At 39.0% G+C, this 19,532-nt stretch overlaps 1 protein-coding gene across 1 annotated transcript in view; it reads left to right on the top strand.

Moving 5' to 3' along the window:
* ELP4 (elongator acetyltransferase complex subunit 4) overlaps positions 1-19,532 on the top strand; it is a 139,130-nt gene that overhangs the window by 792 nt on the left and 118,806 nt on the right. Inside the window, exons 2-3 of the mRNA XM_053946050.1 lie at positions 6,394-6,429; positions 15,684-15,805. Of these exons, the coding sequence (XP_053802025.1) occupies positions 6,394-6,429; positions 15,684-15,805 (158 nt within the window). The remainder of the gene's footprint in view (positions 1-6,393; positions 6,430-15,683; positions 15,806-19,532) is intronic.

Here is a 19,532-nt window from a genome sequence, read left to right as displayed (position 1 = left end):
TTTCTCCTGGACAAGCCGTGTGTGCTGCCAGGGTTTCTCCTTGAAAAGCCGTGTGTGCTACCAGGGTTTCTCCTTGAAAAGCCGTGTGTGCTACCAGGGTTTCTCCTTGAAAAGCCGTGTGTGCTACCAGGGTTTCACCTGGACAGCCTGTGTGTGCTGCCAGGGTTTCACCTGGACAAGCCGTGTGTGCTGCCAGGGTTTCACCTGGACAAGCCGGGTGTGCTGCCAGGGTTTCTCCTGGACAAGCCGTGTGTGCTGCCAGGGTTTCACCTGGACAGGCCGTGTGTGCTGCCAGGGTTTCACCTGGACAAGCCGTGTGTGTTGCCCCAAGGCCGGGTAGTTCGAGTTCTCCACTGCAGCAGGTGTTGGGATGTGTTGGGGTTCTCAGTTTGTCCTTCCTGCCTTGCTGGCCACTGCTGCATCATTAAAGTGCCCCCCTTAGATAACCCACTCTGGTGCCACGCTGCTTTTGCTGCCTTTGCCTGCTGTTGGTGTCGGGGTGTGAGGTGGTCCCCTGGACTCATCTCTCGTGACTGCTGGACCATCCGTGTCGTGAGCTGGCACTTCCCCTTGGATTGGGAACTCATTCATTTGCTGGTGTGAGCAGCGTGGTTTATCTGTGTGCACCAGGGCTGGGAGATCCTCTGACTCTTCTTTGCACAGTTGCAGTGCATCTTTGATGTACATACATGGGACTTTTAGGTGAGAATGGCCTGATTTTAGCTTTGTTCATTCATCCTTGGAGTACACAGAATATGCCATGTTCCTCTCTAGGGATACTCTGTATGATTGATGATAATATAAAAGTTACATCCATTGTATAAAGGACTTTTTGCAGCCTGTATATAATTTTTTGTGTGTGCGTTTCTGCACTTTTATCAGGGATTAGGATCAGTGTTGGAATCATCTCTTCCTGCCCGAGAGAGAAATATTTCATTTAGTGAGTGTAATTTGCAAAGCCTTTTAATTGCATGACAAGCAGATTTGCATTGAATATTCCCTTTTAGAAACGGTGGATTTTGCACAGCATGGCTCAGGAGATGTAGACAGCTCCCGTGGTGGCAGTCTCCTAAAATTCTAGGCACCTGCTAACACAATTAGTGGTTTGTTATGGAAACTGAGGACACTTCCAATAAACCCAGGGTCCCTTCTATGTTTTCCGTGTCTTTTAAATATTTCATCATTCCCTGAGCTTACTAATATTTATACTTCACCATCAAGGAAATTCCTTGCCCCTAGGAACAGCAACTTTTGAAAGTACTTTTAGATGATTTTTTTGGGTTGTGACATCTCTGAAAACGTGGGCTCTACGTTCCTGTGTTAAACCTGGGGTAGCCTCCTAGCCCTGAAATCCCTGATTTTTGGAGGCCAGGAAAAGAGGAGGCCAGGAAAGACTCATGTTAAGTGTGCTGACGAGACTCCAGCTCCCACTGGTGCCAGGCATTGTAGGAACACACCTCCAGCTGGGTGAACTGTACAGAATCGCTCATTTTGGAGGCACCTCAAGAATTTCCCCTCCACAGCCTTAAAGCAGGCTCAGCTCTGAATTCAGAGCAGATTTCTCAGGGATTTGTCCAGTGGAAAATCTGCAGTGGCAGAGATTTTTGCAGCACCTCAGGATAACCCAGTACAATGTTTAATTATTTTTGTAGGGAATTTTCTTTTTCCTTATATCCACTGGGAACCTCCCCTATTTCAGCTCCCATTTGTTGCTTGTTGCTCTCCCAGTGCACCTCAGTGAAGAGCTCAGTTGTTCTTGTGGAGACTTTGCTTCTTTTTTGCCAGGGGCAGGATTAAACGTGTGAGAAGGTATTTCTTGTTGGGACTCAGATATTTATTAGTTCTTATTCTACAGTCTCATAAACCCCAAGTTCTACAGCCCTTCACTCTAACAAACTAAAAATAGAGCCCCACCTCCCTCTCTTACAAGGCATTTTAAGGATAAGCTGTCCAATTAGGAAATGACACCGAAATTGTTTTCACTTTTAACCCAATAACCAATCATGCAATGTGGACTATTTATCCAATTGCACAAAACCACCCAAACCCTTGGAGAAGAAGGTGAAGAAGAAGGACCAGCCACTGCCCTAAAACCTCCATCTTGCTTTATATACTTTACTATATTCTAAAACCATAACCTCTTAAGTTTTCCACCCTGTGATGTTACACACTTCTATTCAAACTGGGTGTTTGAGTAGTCCCAGTTCTGTCATTCCATTCTGGAAGCCTTCTGCACGGCCTCAGGTCAATGCAGAGTTCTCTTGGGAGTCAGTGTCTGTCAGCACAGAAAGTCTGAAATTCTCAGCAGCCAGGGCTCCAACAGAGTGTCAGTAGCTTCTCTTGGGTACCACCCAGGGCCTTCAGCTTTTCCTCTCTTCTCCAGACTGAACAAGCCCACTTCCTTCAGCCACTTCTCTTGAATCAGTTGCCTCATTTTCATTCTCCTCCCTGGACTCACTTCAGTTTATGTTTATTTTTTCTTGAACGGAGGGGCTTGAAGTCATCTGGGCCTGGTGTTCCAGATGTGATCTGAGTAAAGGGAGCATCCCTGGAGCATCTGACTGAGCCTCTGATGGTGCTGATGCCTCGAGAAGGCTGGGCTAGAGCAGAGGCTGGGCAGAGCTGAAGAACAAAGCAGGGATTGATTCAAAGGATCTCCTGCATGGATCCACCTTGGGCAGCACCAGAGCCCAGCCAGGGCTGCAGCCAAGAGGAACCAAAATGGTCCCAAAATGCACGAGCGCTCCCGGGGGCTCTCACTGGGATCAGCTCTGCTCCATTTGCACCTTGCAGTTCATTGTCCCATTCCAGCTTTAGCCCAGGCACTCCCATCCTGCTTGTTTTTCTCTCTCCAGCCCACGCTGTTTGTGCTCCTGGGCCTGAGCTTTGGATCATTTGTCCTTGGTGCCCAGCTGGAGCAGGAATTGTTTTGTCTCCCTGCTCTGTGCACAGAGCTCCCCATCCCCTCATGTGAAGCTCAGAAGTGCACACTGAAGCAGCACAGAATGTGAAAAATAGAAAAGGAAAAACCTGAGGCATCAGTGCAGCCCACTGTGTTGGTGACTCTACAAGTGCTGACTTGGTCTGCTTTGTGTCCTTTTTCTGGGTGTGGAAATGCTTCATTAATGTCTTGCAGAATGCTGTTTATGTGTTTCTGAAAGAATACTGGTACTTTTCTTCTTTTGTCTTGCCCATTAGCAGTCAAGTAATTGACTGTAAAAATACTGAATTTTTATTGTCTCCAGGACTGAGGACAATTTTTTTTTTTTTTTTTTTTTTTTGTATAAATTCCCAATGGAAGTTAGTACAAACTCTTTGATTCTGGTATTTTCACAGACATACTTTGTAACTGTCACTAGGCAGTCTTGTAGATCTCTGGCTTGGGCTTGAATTTAAGTTTGCTCTGTTGAGAATCTGTAACCCAGATACAGAATTATTTGCCAGACATGAAACTGCAGCCTGTGAGTGAGGGAAAGCATGGTGTTATCACACACAGGTCTAATGAGGAGCTTCTGAAGAGAGGAAAAGGCAAAGAATCCAAGGAGGAGTTTCTTTCACCCTACAGCTGTTGGTTGTGGCTCTCTCTAAAGGAGTGAATCTCCTTTGGAAGAGAAGTGGTAGATAAGTGCTGGATTTCAAATGCAGTGTTACTTACCATCAGAGCACTGTGCACTTCCAGACTTTATATTTATTTATTTTATAAATGTTTATGTTTATTTTATAGATTTCTACATTTTATATTTATAAATATTTGATATTTATTTATGTAAGTTTACTTTCAAGGTTTATGGGCCATATATGCCTGACGTGTGCCAGAGCAGTTCTCTGCAATGAGCTGCAACTGTTGTGTAATATACCCATCAAATGCCTGGTATTGAATGTTCTGGTTTAGGCTGCTGGAAAAAAAAGGTCAGGGATATGCTTTGAAAGCAATCTGGGCACTTCTCAGCTTGCAAAGTTTGTTGTGTTTCTCTCCATAAGATCTTAAATCTCTCTGCTGTAAGTAGCAATGAGGAAAGTTACAAGGCTTGCTTGGATGTTTATATACTCTACTGCTTTAGATACTGGCAAAGGAAAATGAAAATAGCAAGATTAGGAAGAGTAGCAAGTTCACAGCAGCTTTCTTGGGAAACTCATAGATTTTGCCTCTTCCTTTTGATTCCATCAGCTTTCCTGTTGTTTTTTGTTTAATTTACTAGTACTGTTGCTCGTTGTAATATGAAGGTGTAACCATGGTAGCTGCAATAGTTTTGCATTCCCTCTGATAGAAGACACTTGTTCAAACCACTGACTACATGTGATAACACAGAGACAATGCTCTGACCTGAGTTTGCCTTTAACAACCAGGGTATGTGCACATATGTTACAGCTCTTACTCCTAGAAGCAGTACCACTGGTGATCTGAAAATACAGCTTGAGAGAATTCTGGCTGCACTGTTTGACAAACAAGTTCACTGTAAAAGCACAAGAGACGCTACTTCTGTCGTGGCTAAAGGTGAACTTCTTTCTAACCAAGGTTTTAAAGTCCTTAATGCCATGAGCTAATACATTACTTATGGCTGCTTTAATCATATTTTCTGTGTCAACCTAGGATTTGGTAAAATCTCAACATTTGGAGTACATTTTCTTTCCTAGGGACTGTATAGAGCATGTGCTCATTTTAAACAACTGTTGTTAGTAACCCATGTGTTCTGTCTCCCTGAATTATTAAATGCAGTGAAGCATACTTTTTATCAAACATCAGTAGGATTTCAGATTTTGGTTTTTTGTTTTTTTTTTTTTTTTTTTTTGCTTTCCCCTGTGGTACACCTTTTGGGTTCATTTGCATTTATCTCCTGAACAAATAAATGGAGCAAAAATCATTGGCTTAGAACATGGGGATTTCATGAGTGATTGTAACTTTCTGATAAACAATATTTGTTTTGTTTTTTTTTTTAATATCTAGAAAATGCTTAATTAGCTGATGAGCTTGGTGTAGATATTGAAGCACTTGTCCAGCTTGACTTAGGAGTTTAGCTTGAAACATCTGCTTCTCTATAACTATGAAATTAGTGACTGACTAAACACTTTCACTGCCCAGTACTGCTGGAATTGTGGTACATCATGGCTTGATGGCAAAGTGATCCTGTTCTGGTATAAATTCAGGTGCTATTATGCAACAATATTAGCAGGTTTTGGCCTTTGGGAGAGCAATTTGCTTTTTTTTCTTCCTTTTGGGTATATCAACATTACAGGTACTGCAGGTATTTGTAGTCCCACTAGCAAAACTGAAGATTAAGAAGTTGATCCAACTCATATTGGAATGAATTTCTAGTGGAGTTGAAAGATCCTCTTCACTGGAGTCCATCTGTGCAGTCCAGAATTGACTTCTGGATCTTTGCATACTGTGCTGATGGGATTCATCAGTTAGTTTGCTCCTAAGTTGCTTTTAAATCAGTACAGAATTGCAGACAACATCCTGCAGTTTTCATGCAAAACATTTCTGTAGGCTGGTTACATGTGGCCATCTGAACACTTCCAGGGATTTTTAGCTTCCCTGTCACAGTCTTACATAATTGCTAAACAAAATAGTCTGATTTCAGGTTATTATTCAGGTTATATATATATATTTCACTATTGTAATTCTTGGAATTCAGATTATAAACCAGTGTGTTCTTTCCCTAAAATAAACTACAAGTTCTTCTTTCACTGTCCTTGTAAAGGAGTTGGTGGAGTTGTTATGTCCAAGACCTACTATAAAGGACTTCAGTCTCTTCAGTAGTGTATGTTTTTTCATAGTGTGTGTTGTGACATTTATGATCTCTCAGTCTGGGTTTCAATGGGTGAAAGTCTTGCTGCCATATCAGTTTTCAGCAGTAAGATAAAAAGCAAGAAAGAAAAAAGTGGAGCCAGGATTTTGCCTAGAAGACTTGGGGGGGGGGGGGGTGGAATTTGCTAAAATCTACCACAATTTTAGTAGGTCACTTAGCTTACATCCTTGATACAAAGGAATAATACTTGCTGGTGGTTAATACTAATTTCATTTGGAGAATGTTTGCTCACGTGAGTCATCCCAGTAAAAATCTGCTGGCTCAGACCATGCATCACCACTGTAGTACTTGAGCGTGGTGGCGTAGAGCTCTGCAGGATCTTTTTACCACAATGATGATAGCACAGTATATTGTGAAAGTAATTGTAATGTGCAGTATATAATTACATGTAATGTATAATTATTTCATAATAGAGAATTGTAGTAAGTATTGCAAAGGTAATTAAAATGTTGTTCACTTTTATATTTTTAAATTCCCCGTTATCACCTTTCTTTGACTCATAAACTAAGAAAAGTTAATTGTTCTCTAACATAGTATTAAAATGTAGTCTTACTTTATTCTTCATTTTGTTTTTTTTTTCCAGGTGGAGGCGTACCTGTTGGAACCCTTCTTCTTATTGGTTAGTATAGAATATATAGATTCTTAAAGCCATATTCTGGAGCTTTTTACTCTTTAATGTATTCATTAAACAGCCTCTCTTTTCACTGGTTTTTGAAGTATAACTCTCAGGTTCCTTCACTTTGTGTAGCCTTGAGAATGACCATTGTCTATCTCAGGAATTACTGGAAGTGATTCAAAATCTTAATTTTAGGCAGGCTTGAGTACCCACAAAGAACACCCCAAAAATCTGTTTGAAAACAGGGCGTTTAGCACATTTCAGGACTTACTAGCAGAGTACACACATTAGTTAAGATTTTGTAAACTGCTGTTAGATTCAAACTGTGTGTCATCACAAAGGGTTTGGTTTTCTGGTTTTTTTTTTTTTAATTTGGCTATCTGAGGAAGACGTGCAATGCAGAAACTTTGAATCTTTTGGTTGCCAGAATCAGCTGAGAGCAAGGTGATGGAAGGCTGCTTTCTGTCAGGGTGTGGACGAGGCCCACTGAGGTGATTAAATAATGACACCAGAATTCCCTTTACAGACCACAGTGCAACTCTCTGGCACCATCTCCACTGCAGCTGAGGTCTCCAGCTTTCCTTTCTGTTTGACTGAGTTGACACAAAACCAGCAGAAAAATTAAGAATTCTTGTAGTAATCTCCTAATTGAGAACAGTGACTAGATTTCAGCCTTGCCTAGGGACAAAGCAGACTGCCACGTGCCTGGGTGATTTGGGTGCTTTCAAAGAAGTTGTGCCTGTGGAGTGTTTTAAGAGCCTGCTTGTCTCTAGTGATACAAGCTCTTCAGTGTGTGGCTTTTCAGCCTTGAGACAGATTGAGTCAGTAATTTTCATTCATTTTCTAAAAGGGATGAAAACATTGTGGTCTGAATATTTTATCTGTGTTTGCTTTCCCTGTGGAAAGACAACCATTGCTTGGGAAACTGAATTTGTATCCAGAGTTTTGGTTATGTATTTTGAATTGTTACAATTCCAAAACTGGTTTTAACACTAAAAATCCAAACAGTGGGATTTGGGAAAAACTTATTTGAAATCTCTTTTAGCCACTGTTAGAATTACAGCATGTTACTTTCTGTTGGTATAGGGCTCATATAACCTGCACTAGAGACTGAATAAAATTTTCTGTGTGCCACTGAGGAAGGTTAATGCCCTCACTATGGCTTGTTGTTATTTCAAGGCTAGTCTCTATTTCTGCATTTTATCCGTTAGAAACAGTTATTGATGTGCCACTGAGTCTTAGAAAATGTTGATTTTTACATAAAGGATATAAATTAGTGTATGGTGTGGTGCATATTAAGTAATTTGAGAAGTTGCTTGCCAGAACAAATAACTGATGTTGCCTAATTCCAACATGTTCAGTTTGAGAAGTGCTTCAATCTTGCTGTGGTAAAGGAAGAAGAAAAAGAAAGTTAGAACCTATTCTATTTTACATAAATCAGAGATTGTGAGACTGGATTAATTTTGTCTTGCCATTACAATATGCACTGCCCCTTCACAGACTGGGTGGCATCCAATGAACCTGCTAGCAGGAAAATTGTCATTAAATGAAAGAAGTAGTGCAGTATTTCACCACAGGGTGTTGTGGATGTGAAACACAGTCATGTGGATGCTGATGGCTCAATGGAAGTTTTTTCCTGAAAGGATTTTTACCTGAACTTTGTTTCCTCTGTCTGCATATCTGGCCATACTCAGTGGTAGGTTTTAATTTGCTTATCCTCTATGTTGGTTGTGCATTTGTGATCTGAAATTTGGCTTGAGAATGTCTCTTTTAGATCTGAAAAGAATTTTTTTTCCCAAATGAGACTTACCATATGTTATTTCAAAACATTAATTATATACAAAAAATCTTAAAGCAAGAACTATATTTATTCATGACTCATTAGTCTAAAAATTCAGAGACTGATTTTTCAAGTTGGTGTGGGTAACATTGGAATGGCATTGTTAGAATATCCTGTCAGCACACCAAGAAATTTTGTCATGAGATTAGTCTAGGCAAGCTTAATATTATCAGGATTGAAACTGTCAGTGATCAACCTCCTAGGAAGATCTTTTCTGTGTTGTACTCCAAGTGTTACAAAAAGGTTAAATTCTTCCCTTTCCTTCAACATTCTCTAAGGTGAGAATAAATTGAATTACTTTTAGCTTAGCTCCCTTTGCAAATTAAATGCTCATCTTCATTATTTGACGCATTATCTTGGTTAATTTAACCAAATAATAGTAGATTCAGGGTATTAAAATATTTATTTGAGCTGTTGTGTTCTGAACGTGTAGTGATGGCACAGGTTACTTGATAAGACTGTAAAATATTGTTTGAAATAGAAGTGTGCGAGTTTTTGAACTCAATTCATAATAAAGAGCATTGTGATTTTCAGTTGAGCTTAATTCTATAGTATATTCTTTTGACAGTGTTTTAATTATATGAAAATTAGAGAGTTGAAGCACACGGTATTCTCATGGAAGATCCTACCTACCAGAGCAGCTTGAAACTTCCTGAGGCTTGTTCATCTAACAAGAATTAGGATTTTCACTAGTACTTGAGGTTAAAAAATCCTTCCAGTAGTGGGTTTCTGAGAAACATTTCGATGTGGAACCCCACCAAAGCAGCTTGTTGAGTATGGATGTGAGACCACACATTTGTGGCTTCATGTGAACCTGCTGCAGAAGATGAGCTCCCCTGAAGTCCCCCTTCTCAAAGCAAACAGGTAAAATAAGCACACTCCCTCCCCTCTCCACTCCAGTGTCCTTCAAGCTTTGCATGTGTGTTTTGCCAGGCCAAGAAGAGTTTGCAGGAGGATATTTTGGTTTTAAATGATTTTTATGATGATGATGATGATAATAATATATTTTATAATGTATATTTATTAATATAGAAAATATAATTCATGTTTTAATTGTATGTAATTAATATATTACTATATAATAATATATAATTATTGCCATTATTTTAATTTTTGTTTTTTATTTTTTTTTTTTTACAATTTAAAATTGTTCTATTGTTTTTAAAGGTAAGCTTTGTTTATATAACACGTTCTGCATAGTGAGCTGCAGCACCCTCACTAGAGGTGTCCTGGGCACCCTCTAAGAACCTATTCTTGCTTACCTTTAAAAGCCCCAGCTTTGACAAGGTCACTGACAGCTAAATGTTTTAAAGATTATCAGTAGGAGGGGGTTTGGTAGTAGCTGAGGTCAGTTATTAAAAGTTAAAGTTGTCTGGTGAAAAGCAGGTCTATACTTGTACATTCTAAGCCTTGAAGCAGTTTCAGCTACTTTAATTAGCTACTTTTATTTTTGTTAGGCATGCAATTTAACCTGACTGGTAAGAGCTCTCTTCACTTGTCAATATAACTGAATTTATCATCGTTTTAAAGCTGGAAAAGATAATCTCAAGAGAGGTACAAAACAGTGATTTGCTAAATATAATTCTACAAAATACCAGTTAGCAGAATTCACCTTCCTGAAGTATGGCTAAATGCCAAATATTGTAACTTGTGTGTTTGACAACTCTGGTTTGGCATGTGCTAATTAAATGCAAGTGACACAAAGTATATCCCCTCAAGCTTAGTAAACGTGGACATTAGAAAAGTATCTTTTAAATGGAATTTGAGATTATTAAAATTATCTGGTTTTATAACCTGCAGCAATTCAGAGAGATGTTTCATAGCTAGAGAAAGACACACCTTAGGTCACAGGACCACAACGTAGAGCCATCTATCTGGTAAAAAAAAATTATCAATACTGATAGGCTATGACAGGCTTTTGGCAGCTTTAGGGCAACCTGTCTAGACTTTGTAGAGAGAAAAAAAAAATAAGCCATCTGTACATCACATTGTTGCAGGCTTATTTTTCCTCTTCCAGCTTTCATCATTTTAAGCAATTATACTACAAATGACCACTGGAGTTTTTCAAAGACCTTCGTGCTCTTTAATATAGTGATGTTTGTAAGTCAGGTATTGTAAAAGCAGTATTTATAGATATGGTATTTGTTACCTTAAAGTGGGTTTTGTCCCTGACTTTTTATTCTTCCAGTTTTAGTGCTTATTCTACATCCCTCTCTTGGAACATGAATGTCTCTGTGCAGAAGGAGTTTTTCCTTAAGGTCACATGGTTACATCTCAATAATTCTATAATTAGATTTGTTTCCTTAATTTTCAAATAAATTCTGTTTTTACAGTGCTTCACACATATCTGCTCTCTTTTGTTTTCTGTGCCCTAGATAAAAGATTCTATACCTAATTCTATGACCCACGAATTTCTCTGAGTAGTAGCTACAGACAGGTGTGGAGAAATGTCCCTTACGTATTTGGTAGCCTGTTGGAACCCTGGTTACTGGGAATTTTAGACTTTCTCTGCTGACAGGCACAAGAGAACACTGCATTTGACCTGAGACTGTAGAAAAGACTTCCAAAATTGAATGATAAAACTGAGATTATAAGTGTGTAGTTTAAATAGAAGTGTCTGATATTACATAGCAGAAAACTTTAGAGTTTTAAAATGTAGTAATATATATAAAACAAGATAGAAGTTTTAGGGTGGAGGCTGGTCCTTCTTCTTCACCTTCTTCTTCATAGATTTGAGTAGTATTGTGTAATTAGATAAAGTCCACATTGCGGACAAGTAGCTGGTTATTATGTTAAAAGTAAAAATAATTTCAGTGTCATTTCTTAATTAGGCAGTTTATCCTTAAAAGACTTTGTAGAGAGAGAGAGAGATAGGGCTCCATTTTTAGTTTATTGAAGTACAGCAGAACTCATAGTTTGTGAGACTGTAAAGAGATAAGAACTAATAAACATCTGAGTCTGACAAGAAATACCATCTCATATATTTAATCCCAACCCTACAAAAAGAAAAGCAAAGACTCCCCAGTAGCCTATACAGTGCAGTGCTGAAAAGACCCATAGACAGGAATTGGTCTTTATCCTCAGTGTTCAGCTGTAAGGTTATATGTTGGAATTCACTGTGCTCACAGTGACAATCCTGTTCTTTCTCGTGACTTTCAGCCAGGAAAGCACGCTCATGTGGGAAGAGACCCATGGATAGCCATCCCAACAGACTCTTTTATTTATGTCCTTATCTGTAGGATCAGAAGAGCTTTTGTCCTGGAGACAATATGCATAACTTCTAGGTAAATCATCTCTTTTCCTTGTGTACTTTCACGCTTCACTAGTTACTCACCTGCTCCGTAGCTGGAGAACACTCTTTGTTCCAAAAGAATCGGAGAAAGCCGCGCAGTGCCGTGTGACTTGTGCTGACTGCAGCCAGAAAAGAGGCTGCAGCTGCAGGAGTGTGTGCCTTAGTAGCTGGAGGTGAAGTTCACAAGGAAGGGCCAGCTCTTTAGTGTGCAGGCTGAGACTAAAGATTTGGCCAGGCTTGTCCTAGGTGTTGACTAAAATGGTCTAAAGTGTTAGTTCCTACATGTACTGAGTGAAGGTAGTTCTTTTGGATGTCGAGGAGTTTGGAAAGATAAAGGTAACAGTTGAAAATTTAGCCAATCAAATGCCAAGTCCAGGCATTCTCAGGAAAGCATTTCATTCTGGGATTCTATGACAGTGATCAGTGAGCTGCTGAAGTACCTGTGCTAAATGATTTGTTTGTTTATTTACATGAAGGAAGCTGTACTCCTTTGGTTTTGAATGGTAACTATTGAAGGCAGGGCACAAAGGATGCTATCAGAAAAGCCCCATATGGGATGCACTTTAGATCTTTTGAATACCACAAAAGTTTAGTGACCTAGAAATGAATCAATAAAAAGCATCCTCTATCTGACAAATTGAAGAACTGAGGGATTCTTACAGATGCATTGACTTTAACAATTCCAGATAGACTGTTTGTAAAGGCTTTCTGAGACACATCTAATCCTTGGAGTACTGTAGGAGACTATGAGGTGGTTTATATTTAGATCATTTTCCAATTCTTAATTTATTTTTTTTACTGCAAGTTTACTCTTATGAAAATCAATTTAGGAGGAAAGGAAAGGCTTTCATTAAAATGATGTGTCCTTACACTGAATGTGTTTTTAATTTGCTAACTTGAACATTCCTTGTTGTTTTGCAAAATATGTTTTGGAAGGGTATGGCAGTGTAAGAACCTCTCTAGCCCTGACATATTACAAATAAATCAATGAATCAACAAAATTAATTATAATCTTCAATGAGTCAGTTAAAAGGTTTATATTCCTGTTCTTTGTTGCTTTATTTCTGCAATATGTTTGAACATTTCAGCATTTCAAATAAATTTTGAGAAAAATTCTTAACTCTTAAAGCTGTATTTCTTCTTAGCTTAGTTAAATAATCACCAACACATTGTATGATTTCTTGTATTTATCCATGATTTATGGAGTTTCTCTGTTATGTTTGGCATAAAAAACTGAGTATGTTCTGTACTTTCTAAGGAATAATTAGTATCAAAAATGATGATCCAGAAAGATCATCTCTGCACAGTTGTACACACAGACTCAAGCCATAGAACACTTGGACTAAACAAGATATTTTCTTATATTCCATTAAATGTCAGTTAAATACATATCAACTCAGTGTTTCTGTGCCTCAGATGGTGAAGAAGGTGAACTTTAACCTGTAGTTAAAAACTGAGAACCCAAGATTTTTCATGCAGCAAGGATGATGTAAATGTTCCAGCTGAGGATCCTTCCAGAATGCTGATGAGGGTTCCTTTTCCTCTCTTGTTCAAAGGCAGAGAGATCTAACAAAATTGTCTCCCTCCAGTGACATCTGCCACAGTGATGTGATTACATGGGAGCCTTGGTGGCTGCTGTCAGGTACCTCAGACAATTAAAAAAAAAAAAAAAAAGTGTAGATCTCATGCTGCCACTTTGATTTCTAGAGGTCTTTGCTTAAATTGAGAGCTTCATAGTTGGAGATTAGCACATGGAAATCAATATAGTGTGAATAATATATTACTGATGATAATGCAGTAAGAGTAACTAGAGAGAGCCAGTGTCTGAGGGGGCAGGAGCTGTTGGTGGTCTGGACTCCAGTTACAAGGGCCACTTATTCAGCATAGGAGTTTTATTTCCCTCTAGAAACAGTTTAAGATTTAAGCAGGCTCCAAAGACTGTATTTACAAAATGCTTCTTCAAAACCTTGGCTAGTGTCAGTTGTGCCTTTTGTTTCTGCAGTGGGAGTGTTTCAGTTTTATCTCGGTGAGCCTTGTGTCCACCTGAGTCTCACAGCTGGTTCTACATCCTCAGTCCCACCCCTGAGTTAGTAGGAAGGCAGTTCTTCTGTTACACTAATAATGGCTTTATAAGGATGCAAGAGTCAACTGGATCTAATATTTAATCAAAAGCTCCAAAGTCTCACGTGCATTGCAGTTTGGGAATCCGTCCTGATGAAATTTTGACAAGGAACCCAGTAGTGTCACCAGCAAGCTTTTGTCAGTCCTGTGCTTTTTATGATTCAGAACTGTCCATATTTGTCACAAGACCCTTCTTAAAAAAAAAAAAAAAAATCAATTGCAAGTACATTGAAGGCTAACATGGCCTTCTAAGCAGGTCAACAGTATCAAAGGTAAGTTCTGTTAATGCAATCTAAGTTCTTAAAACCCTAAGACTCTACAACAAACTCAGAGTGGCTAGTCCTAGTAGTAAGAGTGTTGTAATTGTTGTGTTTCCTTTGGCTTGTTTGGCTTATCCAGTTTTATGTAGTTTCCTGTCTTAGGGGCTGGATTAAGAAACATTTTTCTTTATTTTGAGCTACTGCTTTAGAGTAACTTCCAGTGACTCTACTACCACAAATACTGAATTTAAAAGTGAAATTTCAAAAAGCAGGAAGTAAATTCTGTTTTGCCTAATATCCCATGGCAGTTGGGGAATATCTCTTGGAGAACTAGGTTTTCTCCAGTGGTTTTGCACAGTTGTAGTTTGAATTTCTTGTTAATCTAAGCACTGGGAGTATCAGTGCACATGCAGGATATTAGGAGTGTAGCAGTGCAACAATTCTTTCCTGTGATTTGTTTCCCAAGTTTCCTCATTGCTGTTAGTTTTCCTAATGTATATGCACTTTCCTTCTTTCCTTTTCTCCTTCACTCCATTGATTCATTTTGATTGTGGTACATGTCAAAGTTAAGAGTATTTTTATTTTCCTCTTTACTGTTTTTTGCGAGTTGTATATGAATGACAATTTTTTTCCTCTCTCTTTGTTACTTTTTTTTTTTAATTTTACTATTTCACATGTGTAGTTAGGAAATATTTTTCATGTCACACAAAGAGTTTTGTTTGTTCTGTATAAAGAAATATGTCTCTGTATTTTTCTGCCTCAACATCCCTGTGTGTTGTCTTTCAGCTGCCAGATTAAGAGATGAAAAAGTGAAACCTAATGTAGCACATTCACTTTTCTCCCAAAAACCATAAAAAGCATTAACAGTGCTATTGTTTGTACTTCCTACAAATAAAGAACACCGGAGATGGTTCTCATTTCAGTTGTTTTGCACACATCCACTTCCCATAGCCTGAAGTGGTGCTGAGTTTTGATTGTATGAGTTCGTTAAGACTTCCTAATTCTGGTAATTTCTGACACTTAACTTGCTCCAGGGAAGCAGAAGGAAATGCTGTTCTTTCTGCAGTCAGAATTTGTATTTTCATTTCAGTGGGCCAGTATTCACAATGTCTGCTAACAAGTATTGTCTCACTGCTTAAACTGCAAATTCATGAATCTTTTGAATTTCTTCTGATTTTGCTCTGGTTAAGTTTCAAAAACAGCATTGCTAATTGTTTGGTTTCTTCAATGCATCCATTTGGTTTTTGTAGTTTTCACAACTTTGGAAGTTCAGACAGAAGAATGTCTCTATCCTGGATGTTACCTCTCTGTAGGCTTAGCATGCCAGATATGGCTGAATTTTGAAAAGCATCAGGTAACAAATATTTTAAGCAAGTTTTAAGCACTAGGAATATAAATATTAACATAGTTCTCCTAAATTAAGGAACCTCTTTCCATTAATCCATAAATTCAGCCATCTTAGTTGATACTTATGGGAAGCCTTTTAAGGAGGCTGTATCCCATCCATATCTTAGAATCAAATGCCTGATTGAGGACTCTTCCTCTGGCTTGAAAAATTTGAAATACAATATCATCAAGCATTGTTTTAAAAGTTTTGGAGTCCTGTTTTACCTTTGATTTCTGTTGTAAATTCTGTACTCCAGGAGATAGACCCAGAGAGGCCTTTTACTGTGTTGTGAACCTACAGGTGGGCAATTTATCTAACAAAAAAAAAAAAAAAATCCAACCATTCTTGTTTTCACAGAGGAGGATAAATATGGCCTTTACTCCAATTTGTTGTTCAAGTATTTTCTCGCAGAGGGAATTGTCTGTGGACATGAACTGTTTGTTGCTTCTGCCAAAGAGCACCCTGACAACATTTTGAAGGTAAATAAGACCCATTGCTTTTAATAAGTAAAGCTGTAATTTCTTGATGAATTAAATGCATTTTAAAGTATATATTGTGTAGCAACACATGAATTAATCTCGGTGATTCATAAGAAAGTGTTGAGAGGTACAGAAGTATTTACACCAGCCAGATTTGAGAATTAAATTCAGGTCTCTACCTCCCATCTGTGGACAGTGGAGTTAGATCTTCCCAAGGCCAAATCAGGCTCAGAACCTGTTTATTCTTTATTTTATTTCTTTATTCCACTGGCTTAGTGGAATGATTTCAGTAAACCCAACTGCTTCGTTTCCTCCTGCCCAGGAGGAAAAGTATTCAAGCTGCATCCAGTATGCTGTGGTAGAGACAGTGTACAGTGTGGATATTTATTGTAGTTTCCTGTAGAAAATAAAAGCATCATTTAACATCTTTACAATTTCCTTTACACTTACATTTCATTCTGACTCTTTTTTGTGCTAGGGAAGTTGGTCAGCTTTGGATCAGGTCATACAGAAAGGATCCCTCCAGACTTCAGTGGACTCCCAGTCAAACACTGATAGTTTCTGTCATGAGAAAATTGCATAAGGGGAAAAAGCCTGATCAACAGTGCAAAAAATGCTGAAGTGTGAGGATAATCCTACAAAATTTCATTAAATATTTTATGTCTTTCTAAGGCTGCGTTTTCCTAATACCAGAAGTAACATATAATTTACTGATTACTTCTGCATCAAGTGAAGTCTGGCTATTTCCTTAAGTGTCTTCAGAGACTATTTCTGGACAAAATGATTACTCTTCTGTTTTCCTACCTAGGGATGGTAAATTCTGTGCCTAACCTATTGAATATTATCTTCAGTATCCAGGACAAAGTATGTTACTAATGAAATTAAGCTATTGTGGTTGTGAAAAATCAGATTTTTAATGTTCTTGAACCTAAAGAAGGTTCATTTAAGGGTGAAATTTTGTCTCATTTGTGGTTTAGAATAAAGGTTAAACAAACAGGTTAAAATTTGATTTTCAAGTATGAATGACATAAGAATGTGATATATTTTTTTAATTAAGTGGTTTTAAATAACTGATAATCAAGTATTGACTCCCTGATGATACAACGTGATGCAGTTTTTCTCATTGAGATTTAATTATCCAAATCAGTATTTTTATTGCATTGCATTAAATTTTCTTAAAATGGAGCAGCTAATGTACATTCTGTTTTTCTTTCATTCCCCTTTGATTCACTTGTCCATAGCCTGTCATGTTTTTTTCTGGTTCCTTCAGGCCTTTATGTGATAACCAGCAGACATTGTTACATACATCTGCTGTACATCCTGTACCCCTTTGAGCCTGGGTCACTTCGTTTGCTGTGCCTTACCCACCTCTGTTTTCTGATAAGGAATAATTTTCCTGTTTCATTTCCAGGGGTAGGCACTAGGCAGGAGTGCTGCATTCCTGGGTTGTAACTCCATGGCATGCTAGAAATGGAGGGACAGTGTTGCTGCATAAACATAATCTTGTTTTGATTTCTGCCTCCCTCTGTGCCCTTGTGTATCCAGCAATATTCTTGTCTGTGCTGTTTACTCTCACCTTGGCTATTCAACACTTCCTTTGTTTAGCAGACAGGGCATAGCAGAGTTAATTTCTCTGATTTGTATTGTGTCAGTGAAGTAACCCTCACCTTCAAGGAGATCTCTCCTGTCATAAAAATGAGCTGCTTGGGATTTGGATGATTCCACCAAGTTGGGATTTTAATATAGCATATCTGACCGTGGAACAACATGGCACTTTATTTAATGAGATTAATAATTAATTTATTTTCACTATCTGATTGGACTGTATTCTTTATAGGTAACACAGACATGATAGATATCTGAACTACACCTTATGCTTGGGTTTTAATTTGTAAAATTCAAGTATGGCCAGTATCTAATTAGCTGGGGTGTTTCATAAAGGCAGTTCATTAACTGTCCATACTGCGTCCATATTAAATGTCCATTTTGTGTGGTCAGTCTATTTGCATGTTCAGCTCTCTGCTGAGATGCCATAATTGCCCTATTCCAATTTTGTGGTGTGATTGGAAGTTTCTTGAACCTATAACCAAGACAAATATTGCTGGTAGTAGGAAGGGGAAAAGACATTCTTATAGACCATAATTATTTTGAAATTGTGTATAACTAAAAGACAGGCAGAGGATAAAAAGCCCTGATCAGCTGCCTAAGATATATTATATTACCACCCACCAATTTATCCATCATCCTTTGAAAATATATTCGTGCCTTTTGTAGTCAAAGCTCCTTCAGGAAACAGGCATTAAGATGGAATGCTGAAAAATTACACACCTCTGGTAAAACCTACAGAACTATATACATGCTGGTCTTTAGAAAGTATTTTAAATATTGGAGAGCATTTATGTTCACTCTATATTCTTCAAAAAAAGGCAGTTTTTTACTCTAAGGGATAAGCACTGAGAATGTATATAAGAAATTATATGGTAACTTGTGTGACTGATCATAAAATAAAACTGCTTGCGTTGGTAAATGGAAAATTTATTTAATAGTAAAATTATTTCAGGTTTGGCATTAAAATTCTACAATTGCCTAAACTGCCTATAAAATAAGTTCTTTGCCTTTATTCCTGATTATTTTACTTAGGTTGGGAGGTAGAACTGATTCTCACAAGTTTTAATGAGAAAAGATGGATTATTTATAGTTTACCCTGACAATGAAGATTGCTCTGTTAAGTTGCTTTTGCTGTGGAGCCTGTGCAAAGTGGGATGGAGGACACCAAGCTGCCAGCAGCACGCTCTGTGTGCAGCCTCTGGAGGGCAGGGATGCCATCCAGAGGGACACTGACAGCCTGGAGAGGCTCGGGAGAACCTCACGGAGCTCAGCAGGGCCAAGAGCAAGGTCTGCACCTGGGCTGGGGCAATCCCCAGCACAAACACAGGCTGGGCTGGGAAGGGCTGGAGAGCAGCCCTGAGGAGAAGGGACAGGGGTGTTGGCTGACAGGAGGCTCAGCAGGAGCTGGCAGTGTGCAGGGACAGCCCAGAAAGGCAAATGTGCCCTGGGCTGCAGCCAGAGCACCGTGGGCAGCAGGGCAGGGCAGGGGACCCTGCCCCTCTGCTCTGCTCTGCTCTGGGGAGATCCCACCTGGGGCTCTGCATCCAGCCCTGGGCTCCCAGCAGGAGAAGGGCTCAGACCTGCTGGACTGAGTGCAGAGGAGGCCCTGAGCTGCTCAGAGGGCTGGAGCAGCTCTCCTGTGAAGGCGGGCTGAGACCTGGGGTTATCCAGCCTGGAGAGGAGAAGGCTCTGGGAGGACCTTCCAACAGCTTTCCAGTGCCTAAAGGGGTTAGGAGAGAGCTGGAGAGGGACTTTGCACAAGGGCAGTGTGTGGCTAGCAGGCTTCTCTCTCAGGATTTTTCATAGAGGTGCACAGAGAGAAAGAAAGAGAAAACAATTTCTATTTCTGCTCCTTGTTTTTCCTATGTGGGATGTGTTTGGAGAATTGTTTACCTGGGGTGATTGCTTGGTTGGATTCTGGTGAGGATTGTTTGAGCCTGATGGCCAGTCCAACCCACCTGTGGCTGGACTCTGGAGAAAAGGTCACAAGTTGTTAGTTAGATTTGGTAGTTAGAAAAGTAGGTTTGTAGTTTTAGTATCTTCCTTTTTATAGTATATTAATGTATCATAGTATAGTTATAATAAAGAAATCATTCAGCCTTCTGAACGGGAGTGGGAC

The sequence above is a fragment of the Vidua chalybeata genome, chromosome 6 (assembly GCF_026979565.1).
Source record: "Vidua chalybeata isolate OUT-0048 chromosome 6, bVidCha1 merged haplotype, whole genome shotgun sequence".
In the NCBI taxonomy this organism is placed as follows: Eukaryota; Metazoa; Chordata; class Aves; order Passeriformes; family Viduidae; genus Vidua; species Vidua chalybeata.
Note: the sequence above shows the minus strand (reverse complement) of the source record. Positions and strands in the feature narration are given on the sequence as shown.